A 17,799-nucleotide genomic window follows, 5' to 3' on the forward strand; every position below is an offset into this window, starting at 1 on the left:
TGCTGCTGCAGCTCAATTTTCCCTATAATTCCAGGTGTGAAACTTAAAATCGTCCAGTGTCCATCTGCCCCATGTCAGCTACCTTTCCCACTCCTGGCGCATCCAGACCAGAGACTTAGGCCTTGGCTCAGGGAATTCTTTAGAAATGACTTTCTTCCTGGTACTATGATCTCAATTCCTAACCTTGGCAGGACGGGCTGCCTCCCAAATTCTCATTTTGCCCCCTTTGGATTTGGTAGCTCAGCTCTAGGTCCTATTCTGGACGCTCTCCTCCTCCAGAGAGGGAGAACTGACACTCAGGTGAAAATATTAAATTTCAATACATGTTTATCAAAACTAGATTTAAATTTCAATAAACTATTTGTGCCATCACCAATTCACATTTCTGATCACTATTTTAAATAGTCCCATTTAAAATGTCGGTCCTTAGACAGACAGACCTGTCACGCCAGTTGGATGTCTCTTATAGATTCCTCCACTGATGCAGACATAACAGGGAAGGTGAGTGCATGACCCCTTGGTCTCTTCCTTACTTCTGGGGGCTGCTGGACACATTAAAGAATCCAGCTTTCTTACCTCCCACCATCCTCCTGTATTCCATAACGACTGATGTCCCATTAGCTGAAGCAATAAAGGAAAATTTCTCAACCCATTTCTATTCAACAAATGCCAATGAAAATGTGTCCTTGTCCCCTTTTCACCAGCTTCTGTGGCCAGTCTGTGCTTTCCCTTGGCAGACCTTCTGTAGAGGCTCTTGCCTGGCTCCAGATGCTCTGGGCTTGAGCTAGTGAGTCTCGAGTTAGCAAGACTTTGTTTCCAGACAGATTTTAGGGTTGGCCTTGGGTCTTTGGACCCCTGTGTGGTATCTCCAGCACCCACATGGGACTGAGCTGCTCCCTCCCAAAGCCACTCAGATTCTACTGACTCAACATGAGCATAAAAGGTACTGTTTGTAAGAGAACTGGGCTTCCCGGCAATGCGAGGCTGAATCACTACAGCCTCAAATCAACCTAAATCACCCTCTGTGGGATATGTCATCTTATGGCTTATATGTACTTGTCTCTTTTTTTTTCTTTTACTTAAATTCTTTGAAGTGTGGTTGCCACAGTTTTTATTTGTTTCATTTACACTACCTTCCTATAACTAGCAGGCAGAAAGGGGTAACTCAGCTGGCCTGGGTTGCTCGAATCCTACACAATCCAAAAAAAAATTTTTAAGGTCTGTCTTCAAGACTGGCCCCTGGCTGGCTCCTGGGAGATAATCTCTGAGCCCTTGGAATATGCTGCCTGAGAGGAGTGGCTCTGTGTGCCTGAGGCCTTGGGCCAGGCTGCACCAGTTGGACCAGGTAAGTATATCCCAACACTGTGATTTATGCTGAAAGCCCGGCTTTGCTCAGGGTTGGGGAGGGCTAGAGTCAGAGCAGCTGAGGTCAGTCCCTCAGGCACTGCTGGCTGGCGTGACTGACCCCCAACAAAATCCCTGGACACCAAGGCGCAGGAAAGCTTCACACGTGTTGTGACATCACTGCTAGGAGAATCGGGTGTGTCCCTATGCCACTCCACGGGGCGGGGCTGTCTGGAAGCTTGTGGCCCGCCTCCCTGGGACTGTAGCCTTCTGCTGGAAGAAACCACAACCAGGAGGATAAGAACTTGGCTGTGAGTCCTTTTAGGGAATCTCCCAGCCTGAAGGTGGGCTTGGAAGCCTCTGACACAGCCAGTAGTTTTATTTTCTTTTAAAGAATGACTTACCTTATACTGAATATCCTGGAGGATTTCAGTTACAGCCTTCAGGCCTATGTGTTCTTTTCCAATCTGCAATGTGTAAAGCATAAACCATAAAGCTTTTAAATATGTAGCTTCTACTTAAAATAACCAACAGAAGTGAAGTTCAAGTTCACCTGAATGTCCATCCTGGGGAACAAATGACCTTTTTAATAATAGCCAGGTCAACATCCACTGAAGGCAATTAAAGGTGTAACAGAAGCCAGTACAAGAAAGTATTAGATATGTTCCTAGACATTTCCAAGAATCCATTCTAAATTCACCTTGCTAGGTACAGGTTTACACACTGTGCTATATATATATATTTTTTTTTTAAAAGTCATAATACTGCAGTATAGAAATTTCAAGGATATTTCTGAATTAAAATTATTCATCACATGCCCAAAGCCTTCCATTTTTACCTTGGGCATTTCTAGGTCATTACTATAAAGATTTTATCCGTGTTGAAAAAATTTTATTAACTCAGAAAAATAAGTACAGGATTTCATACGTATTCATTGTCCTGTCACCGAAATCAGGAGAACATTTCTTGATTACCACAGGACATAGTTCTATAATCCCCTCTTTATTCTTAAATAAATAAGAATATGCTGTTCGTAGCTTTCTATGTTTTTTTTCCAGGCCCCGCTGAGTGGCTTGTGCAGTCTTAGTTCCCTGACCAGGGACTGAACTCAGGCCATGTCAGTGAAAGCTCTGAGTCCTAACCATTGGACCACCATGGAATTCCCAGTAGCTTTCTCTTTTAAAGCATTATGTATCATTACATTTTTTCAGTGTATAAAATGTTCCAAAGAATTTGAGACTTTAAAAAGAATATGATGTTAAATACTCTTGACTCTAACTTTTAAAATTGTAAGTGCAATCTGATTTCCATTTTTCAGCCAAGTTTCAACAGTCCATGGTAATGGAGGGCAGTCACAGCAGAGACAATTTATAACCTCAGACAAACAATCCTTGTTACGGTTCGCTTTTTCTCTTCCACATAAATTTTGGAGAATGACCTATAGGAGCTAGAAGAGCTGTCACCATGTTTATATTTCCTGTTTCTCTCCACCAAGATCCAACTGGGAAACAGGCTAGGTGAGAGGGCATCAGAGGAAAGAGGTGAGACAAGAAACTTACATAACCTAAGATAGGCCAATCAGTTCAAAATAACTGAGACATCATTTTCCAAGTGTTTGCAATTCCTGAGATCGGCACTAAAAACAGAAAATGAATTCTCTTAAGTTAAAAAAATGTATATATGTATAATATGTGCATAAGTGTATATATACACACACATACGTGCGCGCGCAGACACACACACACACACACACACACACACACACACACACACACACACACATCTTAGGGAAATTTACTCCTGGGTGCAAAAGCCTGGACCTGTAGGCAGACACCTTCGCCCCATCTTCAGGGGAAACAGACCCCTCTGTTGTACTGGTTTAACCACAATGTAGCATTTGGATGATTACACCCACAGGTCGGCTCTGTCTTTACTTCACGCATCTCTTGTCAGAGCTTAACTCTTTGAAGAGTCCACATCTGAACGTTGTAAGACCACACAATGTAGTGGTCCAGGAGCAAAGGTCACTCGCGCTGGATGCTGGGTTCTGACCCCGACTCTTTTTTCAGTCTTGAGCAAGTTTAGCTAACCTCTGTGTCCTTCAGCTTCCTCCTCTATACAGTGGGGTGGACAAAAGTGATGGCGTTGAAGAGAAGACTCAGTCAAACAAAAACCTTAGAACAGGGACTTCTCCGGTGGTCCAGTGGCTAAGACTCTGCACTCCCAATGCAGGGGGCCGGGCCCGGGTTCAATTCCTGGTCAGGGAACTAGATCCCACGTGCCGCAACCAAGAGTCCATATGCCGCAACTAAAATTCCCGCATGCCACAGCTAAGACCCAGCGTGGTCCAACCGATAGATCAGTCAATCGATCTTTAAAAAAACAAACCTTAGAACAGGGCACGGTGCATTGTAATTCAGTGACTATCACCCAGACTACTCTTAATCAGAATGCTACCCAGCATCGAATACAGTGCTTACATAAAGTAGCACTTAATAACTCTTACGGGCTCCTTCTGTCTATAAAGGTTCTTCACCTTACGGGCAAAACTTTATATTTTGCAACCAACTTCAGCTATTGCTCCATCTCTTTCCTCTTTTGTCAGTGTTTCGTCTGAGGGGTTACAGCCACCAAAAAGAAAATATAGATGGATCCTCTGCACACCTCAGCCCCTAAAATCCTACAGCAGTGCAGGTGACAACGCAGCGTGGGACCAAGAGTCTGCCAGGAGCCCAGGAACTTCTGACCCTCCCCCTGGCCATCTTTCACCGCTGCCCCAAATGCCAGCCCTCTGGCGAGTTTCCTCTTGCACGACCTCAGCCCTGCACAGCCCTGCGCGCTTTTCCACTTCTAACGCTCATGCCCCCATCATTTTCCACCGCAGCCTCTGAAGCTGGATGACTTCACAGCTTTGACAGGCTCTCCCACCACCTCCTCCAGGGGGTCTCTGTGAACCCCTCGGGTCTGCTCAAGGCCACCACCCTCCCCAGCCTTTGGAGTGGACCCTGCGCAGTCTCCCTCAAGACAGGAGTGAGAGCTGCGGCCAGCTCCCAGCTGTTACTTTCAGCGGGGTCTTCTACCCCGCAAGCCCAAAGCCATCCTCCTCCTCTGAGCGGACTGCCCTCCTCCGACGCTATCCTGACCTACTTGTCACTTACTGACCCACCGGTCGCTCTCAGTGGTCATTCCCTCCTGCCGTCACTCCGGAGGACTTCAACGTGCCTGTGTGCGACCTGTGCCCTCCCTGGCCTGTCTCTTTACCCCTCGGTCCATGCCCGCCAGCTCCCTCCCACCTCAGCAAACCAATCCTGAGAACACACCCTGGATTCGTCTTCACTCTGAAAACTGCAACTCCAAACAAAGACCATTGCCTCTGACCGTAAGTGCCCATCCGACCAGCTCTCTCTTCTCTTCTCTTCTCTTCCTATTCACTGATCACAAGGCGTCACGCCTCTCAAGCCCCTCTTGGCTTCATCTCTTTCCCTTCCTGCCTATGCTGAACGACACCTCTTCAACCATTTTCCATTCTCTAATCCCTTTGTCCTCCTAAACCTTATGCTCTGTAATGGATCGCTAAAACAATTAACTTGTTAGAGGGACTTTCCTGGTAGTCCAGTGGTTAAGACTCGCGCTTCCATCGCAGGGGGCATGGGTTCGATCCCTGCTCGGGGAACTAAGATCCCACATGCCGCGGGGCACGGCCAACAAAAAAGAAAATTCCTAGAATTCTCTGCTCCTCACCCCGGATGGAGAACAGCCCACGATCCGTTGTCCTGTACCCTCTGTGATGTCCAATCTCAAGTGGGTCTCCCACAAGGACTGTCAAGTCTATTGTCATTCCCCTCCGGCGCTATCTCAAAACCCAATCCCACACCTATATTTCCTTTGCTCTATAAATAATTTTGCTTAGGCTTCCCTGATGGCGCAGTGGTTGAGAGCCCTCCTGCCGATGCAGGGGACACGGGTTCGTGCCCCGGTCCGGGAGGATCCCACGTGCCGCGGGAGAGGCTGGGCCCGTGAGCCGTGGCCGCTGCGCCTGCGCGTCCGGAGCCTGTGCTCCGCAACGGGAGGGGCCACAACGGTGAGAGGCCCGCCTACCGCCAAGAACAAAAAACAAAAAATAATAATAATAATAATGATTTTGCTTTGCATGTCTCAGAGATAACAAGGGTCATCAGGCATAAACTCCCCTAAATTCCTGGCTTTCTTCACCTAAAAATGTGTGCCGCTTGTGCCCCTTCCTCCTGGCCCTCTATTTCGGTGAAGGGGTGGGGCCCGTCCTGTCCAGGGTCAGTCCATCCACCTAAGCTCTCATCCCATGCCTTTCCACCTCCTCTGAGGCTTTTCCACATCAATTACCCCCTGTCTTCCTGACATGTTTACACAACGTCTGCGCTTGGCCCTTTTTGCTCAGAATCAAAACGCAGGCCCATCTCGGGTCACAATATGAAACTATCTGAATCTTGCTGTGCACATCACCACGAGTTATCACCCCGTCTGTCTCTGAGTCGAGCTTCCCGAAAGGCAAGTCTATCCTCACTGCCTGGACTTCCTCCCCTCCGCTTCTCGCAGCCTCTGACCTAAATGCAAGACCCGCCCGCATGCGGTCCTTTCCTCCCTGCCTCGGCTGACACTCCCGATCAGCCCTTCTTTCCTCCACGAATGTTTGCTCTATAGTTTCTGGGACTCTGTTCTCTCCCGAGAAAGGCATTTTCACGTAGATACTGTGGATTTTCCCTCCTATGGAAAGTTAGACCCAGAGTAGAGGCTCCCGAGCTTTGCCTGCCTCCAGCAGTAGGCTGGTCCAGGGAACGGCGACGTTTGGTCCCGAGAGACGCGGCTTCCAATCTAGCGCACTATTACCGCACGTCAGCTGTTCTACGCTGAGAAGCAGTAAGTGAAAACATCAAGTTATCACATTGAATTCCGTTCCCAAGTATGTATTGAGTACCGTCTCCAAAGATGAAACTAACATGTTCCCTCCCCTCCTACAGACAACTATTTGGTTATTTGTGTTCTTATTTTTATTTTATTCTTTTTTTTTTTTTTTTTAACAATGAGACATTGCCTTCGACTTCTGCCTCATGCTGTCAAATCTGGATGCTCTGTTAACTTTCTCAGGTTACAAAAGATGAACTTTAGCAGTTATTATTTTCGATATACTAAAGATTATCAAAATATATTTGTAGTATAATTTAAAACATTTTTCATCAACATTTTGTGATTCCACCATTCTCCTTATACAATGCAGATATAAAGCAGAAGGAATATTGGGCCGTGCCTGTGAAAAAGGCATGAAATAAATAGTGAGAAAAAGATTTATCTTTAAATGCAAGGATTTAAATTCCATGACATGTGTTACACTTTAAAAACATGGATTTCAAAATATTAAAAGGCTAAATAAAACTGGAAGGCTACTTTCAAACATCAATAAAGAAATATCTTAGAGGTATTTATAACAGGAAATTGTTGGAATTAATACTACTGAAATATATGCCACCCCCCCCAAAAAAAGAGGTTTCAAAAGGCCCCTTCCTCAGCTCTCTTTGGAAAATTAAGTTATTAAGGACCACTAGGTTATCCAAAGGCAGCCTGGAGCCACACACAGAGTGGACAATGCTTTCTGGTCCTGACTGGTGACATCAAATCCCTGTGTGACTATAAACAATGACTTGGCCTCTTCGGCCCTTGGTTTTTCTTCTATAAGAGGCGGAAGGGGGAAGCCTACAATTTCCAGGGTCTCCTTCACCTCTAAATCTTTTATTACATCAAGTAATTACATCAAGACAAAGTTTAAAAGATTCACCTTAGGAACTAAATTAAAATTTTACCTTTGAAAGCATATGGTCCGCTTCTGTACATTTCACTAAATTTCTATAATATTCTTTGCCCACCAAAGAGCTCAAATCTAAACTTTACATTGACTATATCCACCAAGGTCTTTGCCGCTCTCCTTTTATCAGTGTTTTCTACAAGGCACTTCAAATCATCTTAGAGTGAAAATTATTAATAACAAATAGCTAAAGGAATCTACTACATGATTATAGTATTGATTTCTCTTAGATTTTGCAGGAAGGCGAGGTCCAAAAATATTTCCTGAAATTCTTTTTCAATAATAAAGTGAACTCTGCCTTCAGGAGACATTTTCTAACTCCTTTCTCCAAAGACCCTGAATGCCACTCTGAAGAAAATTTCTAATAAGCCAATGAACCATTTTCCACCAGTGAATATGGCTGCTCATCCTTGACCCAGAGAGATCAAGTTTTCTATTTTTAAAGTTTCAATGCTCTCTGTCTAGGTGTTTAATGTCACCTCTAAGTAGTAAAAATGAGAGAGAACAAGAAGTCTTTCGCAAAATGAAGTAGAAATAAGCATCTCTGAACAGTATAACAGTCATAGCAGGAGACCATTTACCTGAACGAACAAGGCAATGATGGCGATTCCATGGGGCTTCCCCACAGCCTCATCAATACTGCCAAACAAGGTGGAGTTCCAGTGGATCAGGTGGAGCTGGGTGAGCAACGACAGACAGGTAACCTCGTTACTAAATGTACTTCGGCTCAGGAAAACAAAGACGTATCAACTGCTCCTTGACCATACAGTGTATGGTGTTGTACGCAACGAGAGTACCACAAACAGACACAAAGAGATGACTGGTTTAATACGGGTTCTCTGTGTGAATTCCTCCCTTCTCATTTCTGAACAGAAGCAGTGCTGAATGCCACTCGAGTTCTGCTTCTGTCCTAATCAGGAGCACATCTAAGACGACTCGCAGATTTCACACTGATTTCGTTGCCTTTCCCTAGACGCCATCCCCCCTCTGGATCTCAGTAAAACAGAACTCGGGTCTGGGCACAAACGCCAGAACTCATTCGAAGGATTACCACCCACGTATACTCAAGTACTGTGTCACCCAGTATTTCCATCAAGGATAATACAAAACCAGTCTCCAATTCTGTAAATTCTCTCCACTCTCTAAGAATATGTAGACAGATAGCATCCTATAAAACGCGCTGCGCATCTTTTCAAAGCATGGTAAAATAATGAATGCTGACGTAGAACTCTAAACGAAAGCCATTTCCTGTCCTGGAGATAAAATTTTACCTGTGAAGGAATGACAAACAATACTCCAGAGGATTCTCTCACTACTAGCCCCATGAAGCTCTGTAGTCTTCAGGTTTATCTAGAATGTGCACTTGCTCCTACAGTGCTGATGAAACACTTGCAAGAAGCCAGATTCAATTCCCTGGTTAAAATCAAATGGCCACTGAGGTTCTCAGAAGCACAGTAGCAAGGTAAACCTTCCGCCTAGAATACTAAGCTTCATCACTTTAGCTTTTAATCAAGTTACCATTACTTGCTGCCTGAAAACACTGACCCATTTAAGAATTAGTTTTAATCCAAAAAGACATCCTAAAATTCAATCGCCATGTCATTTTAGCATCCATATTAAAATATGAAGGAAAATTATCATGAGGATTGCCATTAACTTTGAAGTTTCTCCTGCTGAATTGGTCCAACTAGAATCCAAGATTATAAAGCTGACCACTAGGGGGAAGTAGTGAGGTCCTCTGCCTATAATAGAAACAGTCACCCAGGACGGGTCAGGCTATGAAAAGCCCACATGAACTTGGATTGTCCAGTAAATGTAACTGTCAAGGCAATGCCTTTAAGAAAGCCATGTTCTATAACCTTTCAGTTAGTAATGAAAGACAGACCAATTTAATCTTTCCTTTTCTGGCTGCAACGATAGCTTTGGAGCCCCAGTGGTACAGATTAAGTGTACAGTGGTACAGATAAGAACTGATTGCCTTAATTAAATCAACAAAAAAAAGCCCAAGGTTGAAATCTACTTTTTTTCCACAAATTGCAAAGTTCAAATCAACATTTTTCTTACTTCTCATAGCGACAGCATGGAGATTTTTTTTTTTTTTCTGAAACAAAACAAACCAAAAAAAAGTATGTTTTGGGGGGGTTTTTTGTGGGTTTTTTTTTTTGCCACGCCTCCATAATTCAGCAACATCATCACTCACTCCTGTTCCTCAAAAACTACTTCACATGTTTTTGTGCTTAAAAAATTGAGGGTCTCCACTCCTTAAGTGTGTGCTGTACATGGCAATCTCCTTTTAAAGAGTACAGTATGGGGGAATCCCCTGGCGGTCCAGTGGTTAGGACTCGTGCTTTCACTGCTGGGGCCCGGGTTCAATCCCTGATCGGGGAACTAATATCCACAAGCCTCACAGCATGCCACAGCCCCCACCCCCACCCCCCAGAAAAATAGTACAGTATGGAATACCTGATGGTGGAGAAATATGGCCAACACCACCTGGGCCAGGTGACCAAGGCCAACATCGGCAGCCATCAGACATGTTGATATAGGCACCTGGACATGGTGTGATGAAAATGACATTTTTCCTGTGTGCTCTTCCTCCCAATAACCCACAACCCCGGCCTAACCAAGAGGGAAACCTCAGACAAATCTCAAGAGAGGGACATTCTACAAGATACCTGACCAGTATTTCTCAAAACTGTCAAGGTCGTCAAAGAACAAAGGAAGCCTGAGACAATGTCACAGCCAAGAGGAGTCTAGGGAAACATGAGAACTAAATGTAAAGTGGTGTCATAGGTGAGATCTTGGAACAGAAAAAGGACATTAGGTGAAAATGAAGGAAACTGAATAAAATACTTAGTGTATTGAGATTGGTCCACTAATTACAACCAATGTACCATACTAATGTAAGATGTTAATAACAGGGGAAACTGGGTGTAGGTCAGGTGGGAATTTTCTGGACTATTGTCATAATTTTCCTGTAAATCTAAAACTGTTCTTAAAATATACAGTCTATAAAAAAAAAAGAAAGAAAGAAAGAAAGAAAAAAGTTAAGGGACATCCTGGCGCTTCCACTAACTCAAGCTAAAAAGGATAACAGAAGATCACTATGACTCTTGTGTGACCAGTACAATAACACAGAACGAAAATAGCAAGAGAATCTCTACCACCTGTTGTCTGCTCTATCATCTGGGTCTTATAATCAGTTGAGACTCCATTAACGAGCAAAAGAGATTCTTCCCTCACAGTGCACAAGGAACCCAAACTTCAGAAACACAGCTCCAGCCTGGTACTTACTGAGAAACGCCCCTCTCTTGGAGGTGCTTTCTCTTGTTAAGACCAAACAAAACATCATCAGAAATCTCCTTTTCTTCAAGTCTGAGAAGCCTGAATTATTCACATCACCTTCCTGGCCTCCCTCAGCCCCTTCTTTATTCCTATCATCTTATATTTTGCCTTATATTAGTGTTGGTTCTGTTTCATAGAGCAAAGCCATAGAGACAGGAAAGTCATCAGTGCCTGTGAAGAACTGAGTACTTTGGGGGTAACTAGAGGGCACATAAGACTATCAGTGACAGGAGAGATGGGGGCTGGAAAGTTAGAGGGGTTCAGATGGCACAGAGGTTTAAATTTTATCATAACTGTGCTTTGGGAAACACTAACGCAATATATTATTGCAGTGAATATTATTATTACTTATGCTGCTTAGAATCCATCAAAATCCCCCTTCAAAGGTTCTTCCGACAGAACGGGGGTGGATGGAGGTATTTGGCACGGGAGGTGGGAAGGTAAGCTAGGTGGCTACCAGGAAAGTTCCAACAGAAGATTACGATACGGGTGTGTGATGATTAACTTTGTGTGTCAACATGGCTAGGCTACGGTGCCGTTATTTGGTCAAACATCAGTCTAGACGTTGCTTTGAAGGTATTTTTTAGCTGTGATAACATGTGAATCAGTCGACTGAGCAAAGCAAATTACCCTCCATTATGTGGGTGGGCCTCATCCAATCAGTTGAAGGAGAAGGAATTCTACCTCCAGAGTGAAAAAAATCCTACTTGCATTTCCAGCGTCTGGCCTGCCCTGCATACTTCAGATTTGCCAGTTCCTTAAAATAAATCTTAACTCTCCTCTCTCTGTCTCTGAATATACATATACTGTTTCTCCTGAGAACTCTTAATACAGGTTGTACAAACAAACAAAAACTGTGTGTGACGAGAAAAAAAGGGTAGAGATGAATGGAGGTTTAAATCTGAACAAGATTAGAAGCGACAGGAATAAAGACAAAGGGCCCTAACAATTAATGTGACAGCGTTCGCAATTTGTTCTTCTAAGACTAAACATGGCTCCTCTGGCAAAGGGTCGGGGACAAAATGATCTACTGATGCTCAGAAAGAACATATTAGAACATCTGCTTACGTTTATTTTTATCCAATGTCTTTTCATTTGAATTTTCCTATGCTACACAAAACAGATTATATATTATATATATAATATACATTTCAATACATCTATAACATATTAGTGCATGAATTAGTTTGGTAATAAATATGCACATATGGAGGACATGTGCTCTGACATTTGTCTGGGGACAAATGGATTTGAACGGAAAGGCATTTGATACCAAGGATATGGTTTAGATAATGATGACGCAGCCCATGGAGTCCAAGGGAGGCTTAGCAGAGGTCCAAGCAGACAGTTATCTGCTGAGGGCACCTGGAGGACTCATTTCCAGGTGTAACAGTGCAGACACGCTCTGGGGCGGGGCAGATCTACGGCAGAGGGCAGCACGGAAAGGAGCAACACTGCACTTGTGCAACTCTAGTGCTAACTTCTTTTTTTTTTGTTTTTCGCGGTGTGGCGGGCCTCTCACTCCTGTGGCCTCTCCCGTTGCGGAGCGCAGGCTCCGGACGCGCAGGCTCAGCGGCCATGGCTCACGGGCCCAGCCGCTCCGCGGCAAGTGGGATCCTCCCGGACTGGGGCACGAACCCGTGTCCCCTGCATCGGCAGGCGGACTCTCAACCACTGCGCCATGAGGGAAGCCCCAGTGCTAACTTCTTAGAGGCAACAGCTCTCATAAAAGACTTCTGAGCTGGGAGTCGCCAGCCTTAGACGCTTGTTTCAGCTCCTTAGCTCCATGAACTTCACAAGCCACCACCTCTTGGAGCATGTCTCCCTATACCGTAAGGAGAGCTACGCCTTAAAGCTCGACTTCTTCACACCTTCTCTGTCCTCCCGTTGGGCTCTCTTTACCTCCACGTTCCTATCACTTTTCGCCCTCCTTAGCTTTAGTCATGCGTAACCCCCAAAGGCAGAGAAGCGGGGTGATGACTTGGAGGACGGTGAGCAGCTTTCCAGTTTGCAGGGCAGCCCAAGGTCACCAACACCGCTCGTTTCTAAGGAGGACAAGGGTCGGATGGTGTGATGACTCCGTCCGCTGCCTCGACTCAGAGGGGCCCCTCTGCTCGGCCAGCTCACTCCTCCGATGACACAGGCAGGAAGGACTTGGCCTCACGAAGGTCTCTGGAGCCTAGACCTTCTTTGCCTGTAAACACACGGGACAGCAGGTGGCAGAGGGGTTGCCTCTTGCAGTTTGAACCCAAACTCCTACCAAGCTTGCCAACAACAGCAGCTGAACAACAGATGATTCTTCCTCAACGGAAACGAGGGGCAGTTCCCCACCCCCCTCAGGGACTCTTCCTCGAGAAGCAAAATGTTCTGTCTTTCTCCCAAACTGGGATATCAGAGCAGGAAGCCCACAGTTAAAGCTGAGTCTCTCCTCACCTCTTACCGTTCTTCCTCCACCCCACCCACCAAGGCCTCCGTGCACGTGGCCTTGTGTGTTAATAATGTATGTTATTACAAAGACATAGAAAAGCAAAGACCCGTTATTACTCTGTCAGCATCATGACCCTCATTCCTTCCTCTTAAAAAAAATCTGGGGTCTTCCCTGGTGGCGCAGTGGTTGCGAGTCCGCCTGCCGATGCAGGGGACACGGGTTCGTGCCCCGGTCTGGAAAGATCCCACGTGCCGCGGAGCGGCTGGGCCCGTGAGCCATGGCCGCTGAGCCTGCGCGTCCGGAGCCTGTGCTCCGCAACGGGAGAGGCCACAGAGGTGAGAGGCCCGCGTACCGCAAAAAAAAAGCTCAATAAAAAAAATCTGACCCTAGGATAACAACGGTAAAGCATCCTTTTACAGAGAAAATCTTGCTCTTTTGCTAAAGGGCTCACACATTCCAATTTCCTGCCATTGATTATGCTGCTACACCATTAGTACCTGCAAAACGTTCGTCCTAATGTACTTAACTCACAGCGATAGATAAATTTGTCAAAAAAAAAAAAAAAAGTTATGGAACTGTGACAAGCCGCAGCCTTATAATCATTTATTTGTCACCGAGAAAAAATAAGTTTGAAGAGCTCGTGGCAGCCTAACAGAAAGCTATCGTCAAGATAAATGAGGTTTATTATTAACATAAATAACACAACAGCATTAGGGCACAAAAGAATGAATCATGAGGAATGGAAAAAGCAGTAAAAACTTAAAAGGCAATTATGACTCACACGTTTCTCTCCCCAGCCCTGTACTCACACAGGTTCTGTGTCTTCTATCTTCAAATGCTTAATAGACATTTCCTTTCAAGTGGCTTCGAGCCACTTCAAGCTGAGTATTTCCAGAACTGACATCCATTCCCTTCAAAGGCACCCTCTCACTGTTTTCTTCATGGAGCCCCCAACCCCCCGGGGACCCCCACCTCTTTATCTCCAACTCACCAAGGCTTTGCTGACCCCTAATCATTTGCATTTCAAAGCTCAACCAATCTCCCTCTAACACTGCTCTCACCGTATTTCTCTGTTCAAAATCTCTAACTTCCTTTATTGCCTGCCCATACAGGGCTTAAATTTCTCCAACCCCATCCTTCCCCATCCTAACTATCCCCAAATACTCAAATCAAGTGGGACTCCTGACTCCTCACAACACCCTGCCCGTTCCGTTTCTGTTCCACTCACTTGGAATGCTGTTCCCCGCCCCCCCCCCCCCCCCGTCTTGCCACTAACCCAAATTCTACCCACCCTCTGAGGCCTCGACAGGCATCTGATAGACAGATAGATTGGAGCTGGAGATAGAGATAACATGAACCAACAGATACGAAGGGAAAGGGATTACGGGTCTCCGTCCTAAATCACTAACCAAAAGTAGGATAAGCCCAGTTTTAGGTGTTGAAAGTTACATCATTACAGTCAAACTGGGTCCCATCAGTGAGAGTTGCAGCACCTGAACTGCCTGGAGAAGCAGGGGCTCGAGGTGCAGACCGCAGACATCCGGAGATACCCGGAGAGACAGCCCTGTAAGGTCAGCTCACCCAGGTATCAAGTCACAGAAGAGACCAACGGGAGGGTAAGGACTGAGCTTTCACTAAGGGTGAGAAGAAGGAAAGGGGACTATCAAATACACAGGAGAAAACCCAGAAAATTCCAAAGTCCTGTTAAGACCAACAAGAAAAAGACTTTCTGGAAGAAAGTGTGGTTAGCAGAGTGAAGGCTCTACCACAACCAAGCGACAATAGCTACCAAAAAAAAAAAAAAAAAGAGGGCTTCCCTGGTGGCGCAGTGGTTGAGAGTCTGCCTGCCGATGCAGGGGACGCGGGTTCGTGCCCCGGTCCGGGAGGATCCCACGTGCCGCGGAGCGGCTGGGCCCGTGAGCCGTGGCCGCTGCGCCTGCGCGTCCGGAGCCTGTGCTCCGCAACGGGAGATGCCGCAGCAGTGAGAGGCCCGCGTACCGCAAAAAAAAAAAAAAGGAAAAGAAAAGAAAGAAAATGAGGACAGAAAGAGACTTTGGATGGATGTCTTTAAGATTATTGAGAAGGCAGCTGCGACACAATGAAAGGAGCAGAGGCAGAGTGTAAAGACATCAGGATGAACAAGTGGGGTAGGGCCAGCTCAGCCTAGAAGGCGGGCAGTGAGGACCAGAAAACAAATCGAAAGGTAGCTGTAAGGGGGGGCTAAGGATTTGTTTTTTTTAATAAGAAGAATCAGTTTGCCTGAGTTTAAGAAAAATTCACCTTTCACTTGTAGTATTCTTTTTTTTAAATTGAAGTACGGTTGACTTACAATGTTAATTTCTACTGTACAGCAAAAATGATTCAGTTATACACATATACAGAGATTCTTTTTCATATTCTTTTCTATTATGATGTATCACAGGATATTGAATACAGTTCCCTGTGCTCTGCAGTAGGACCTTGTTGTCTATCGATCCTATACACAATAGTTTGCATCCGCTCACCCCAAACTCCAGATCCATCCCTCTCCACCTCCCCCGCTTGGCAACCACAAGTCTGCTCTCTCTGTGAGTCTGTTTCTGCTTCGTAAATAAGTTCATTTGTGTCATCTTTTAGATTCCACATGTGTCACCTTTAACTTGTAATATTCTTTTAATCTACTCTTTTCGTGGGCAAAAGTAAAACCTGAAACAATCAGAGGCTGCTATAAACGTTGAAAAATCAGAAGTATTCAATGCACCTATGACAACAGATGTAACTGAACCTGAAAACCATTTTTCTGAAAACTACAGTCATCAAGACCCTTCCTCTGAGCTAGGCCACAGTTCAACACAGAGTCACCGGAGAAAAGGAGTCACCAGGAGCACATCCTGGTTTTTGTGCCCTGACTTGACTTAACTGCTTTCCTCGGTCCCAAAGAGTCAACCGTGAGAGTTGTAGCAGATCTCCCACTAGATTTTGAGTTTCCGGAGCAGAGTTTCTCACCCGTGCCCTATCACACCCAAAATATCCATTCTCGGCACACTGGGAAAGAGCTACAAAATTAGAAAAGGAGAAAGAAGGGTTCATGTCTCGACTACACTTATGATACTGAGGGTTGAAAGAAGGAAGATGTTAAGTATCGGAATTTTTTAAAAGACAAGAAGACTGGAAGTGAAATGTCTGAGTAACAAAATGGGAGCTTTGAAAAACTGAAAAACAGCACAGAAAGCACCCCTCTCTCCATATCCACTCCTAACTGTATGGAGCGGCCATCCATCTGCAGATAAATTGAGATTTAGTGTATATTATTTTCAGGTGCCGTGGCACTTAAGATGTCATCGTCAATATATTATGCCGCTATTATTCAGAAAAGGACATTCAAGGTGTAGACATAAAATAGTGACAAAGCGTTCTAAAGCATGGAATGGAAAATAAATTATTTGAAACTCTACGTCTAACTGTCGCCTACTTGTTACATTTGCCTAAACTTAATTATGTACTTTCTGATATCGGAAAATGAGAAATAGGAGGCTGTGTTGGAGCGTTTCAGGGCAACTTCATCTATTAATATATTAATATCAAAAGCTACTTATATGTTCTTAGGATTCAGAAACCTCAGTTTGAAAAGGCACTAGTATATCAACTATACTTCAATCTTTTTTTAATTTTAAAAAAAGAAAAGGCACTAGTTTCATGTAATTTATGAAAACGCTTTTTCCAAAGCGGAATGATTTCCTCTTTGAATGCTAATTTCCTTTTGTTTACTTCGATTTTGCTGCCTTCTTAGGAGCAGGGCATCGCAGTGTGGTTAGGGTTCTTTTCCCAAAAAACAAAGCTGCCTTTAGGAAATTCACTATGGAAGGTTGGAAGAGGCTCATTGGAGCGAATCGAAGGAAAAAATACATCATTTTGAAAGATTTTATATTTAATGTAAGATCAGAAGCAGTTAAAACTGATTCATTGACATTGGTTTCTTGGTTTGCCAAGAAATATCCTCTGTCTTATTTGTGGGTTATGGCTGCAATTAAGTCACTATAACTTAAATCCTCTATATTTCATGTGTCATTCTATAAAATAAAGAAGGTAAAGAGACTCTCAAAGGGTCTTGGTGTTATAGAATGAAGCCATCTAGAGACTGCATCTGTTTTTCGATCCCCTCTGCCCCCAAATGAGAACCACATTTGACAACAGAGCTCTAAAATCATCAAAACATTTACTGAGCACCGGTAACATCTAGGGCTTTAGCGTGTGCTGCTTTCAACACTGCAAATACAAAGACCTCCAAGAGTTTTATAAAAGAATCCAGGGTGTGAATATATAAAAACATGAAATTGATAGCTCAACAGAAGAAAAAGATGAGCACAGAGGGTCTGCGTGCCCTGTGAATGACAGAGGACGCTCCGAGTATGTGTATTTATTTAACAAGCACTGGTACTACCTCCTCTGCCAGGCCCTGTTCCTTACAAACATCACCTCGCTCAGCCCTATCACCTTTACGACGGCAGATGACATGACTGCCACCAACCATGCATCTTTTTTTTTAATATATAAATTTATTTTATTTTAATTTATTTTTGGCTGCGTTGGGTCTTGGTTGCTGCGTGCAGGCTTTCTCTAGTTGTGGCGAGTGGGGGGGCTTCTCTTCGTTATGGTGCACGGGCTTCTCATCGCGGTGGCTTCTCTTGTTGCGGAGCATGGGCTCTAGGCACACAGGCTTTAGTAGTTGTGGCTCGCGGGCTTAGTTGCTCTGCAGCATGTGGGATCCTCCCGGACCAGGGCTCGAACCTGTGTCCCCTGCATTGGCAGGTGGATGCTTAACCACTGCGCCACCAGGGAAACCCCAGTCCTGCATCTTAATGAGAAGGGA

The 17,799-nt window shown here is 44.8% G+C and overlaps 1 protein-coding gene across 9 annotated transcripts in view; it reads right to left on the reverse strand.

Moving 5' to 3' along the window:
* The window catches only part of CA8 (carbonic anhydrase 8), a 219,301-nt gene that overhangs the window by 25,584 nt on the left and 175,918 nt on the right, over positions 1-17,799 (reverse strand). For 8 of the 9 annotated variants that reach the window (XM_067017962.1, XM_067017958.1, XM_067017959.1 and 5 more), the window contains 2 exons: positions 7,759-7,854; positions 1,749-1,811 (listed from right to left, as the gene is read on the reverse strand). In XM_067017962.1, the coding sequence (XP_066874063.1) occupies positions 1,749-1,811; positions 7,759-7,854 (159 nt within the window). The remainder of the gene's footprint in view (positions 1-1,748; positions 1,812-7,758; positions 7,855-17,799) is intronic. The other variant, XM_067017966.1, reaches the window with a different exon arrangement.

Source organism: Kogia breviceps, chromosome 17, assembly GCF_026419965.1.
Source record: "Kogia breviceps isolate mKogBre1 chromosome 17, mKogBre1 haplotype 1, whole genome shotgun sequence".
NCBI lineage: Eukaryota > Metazoa > Chordata > Mammalia > Artiodactyla > Physeteridae > Kogia > Kogia breviceps.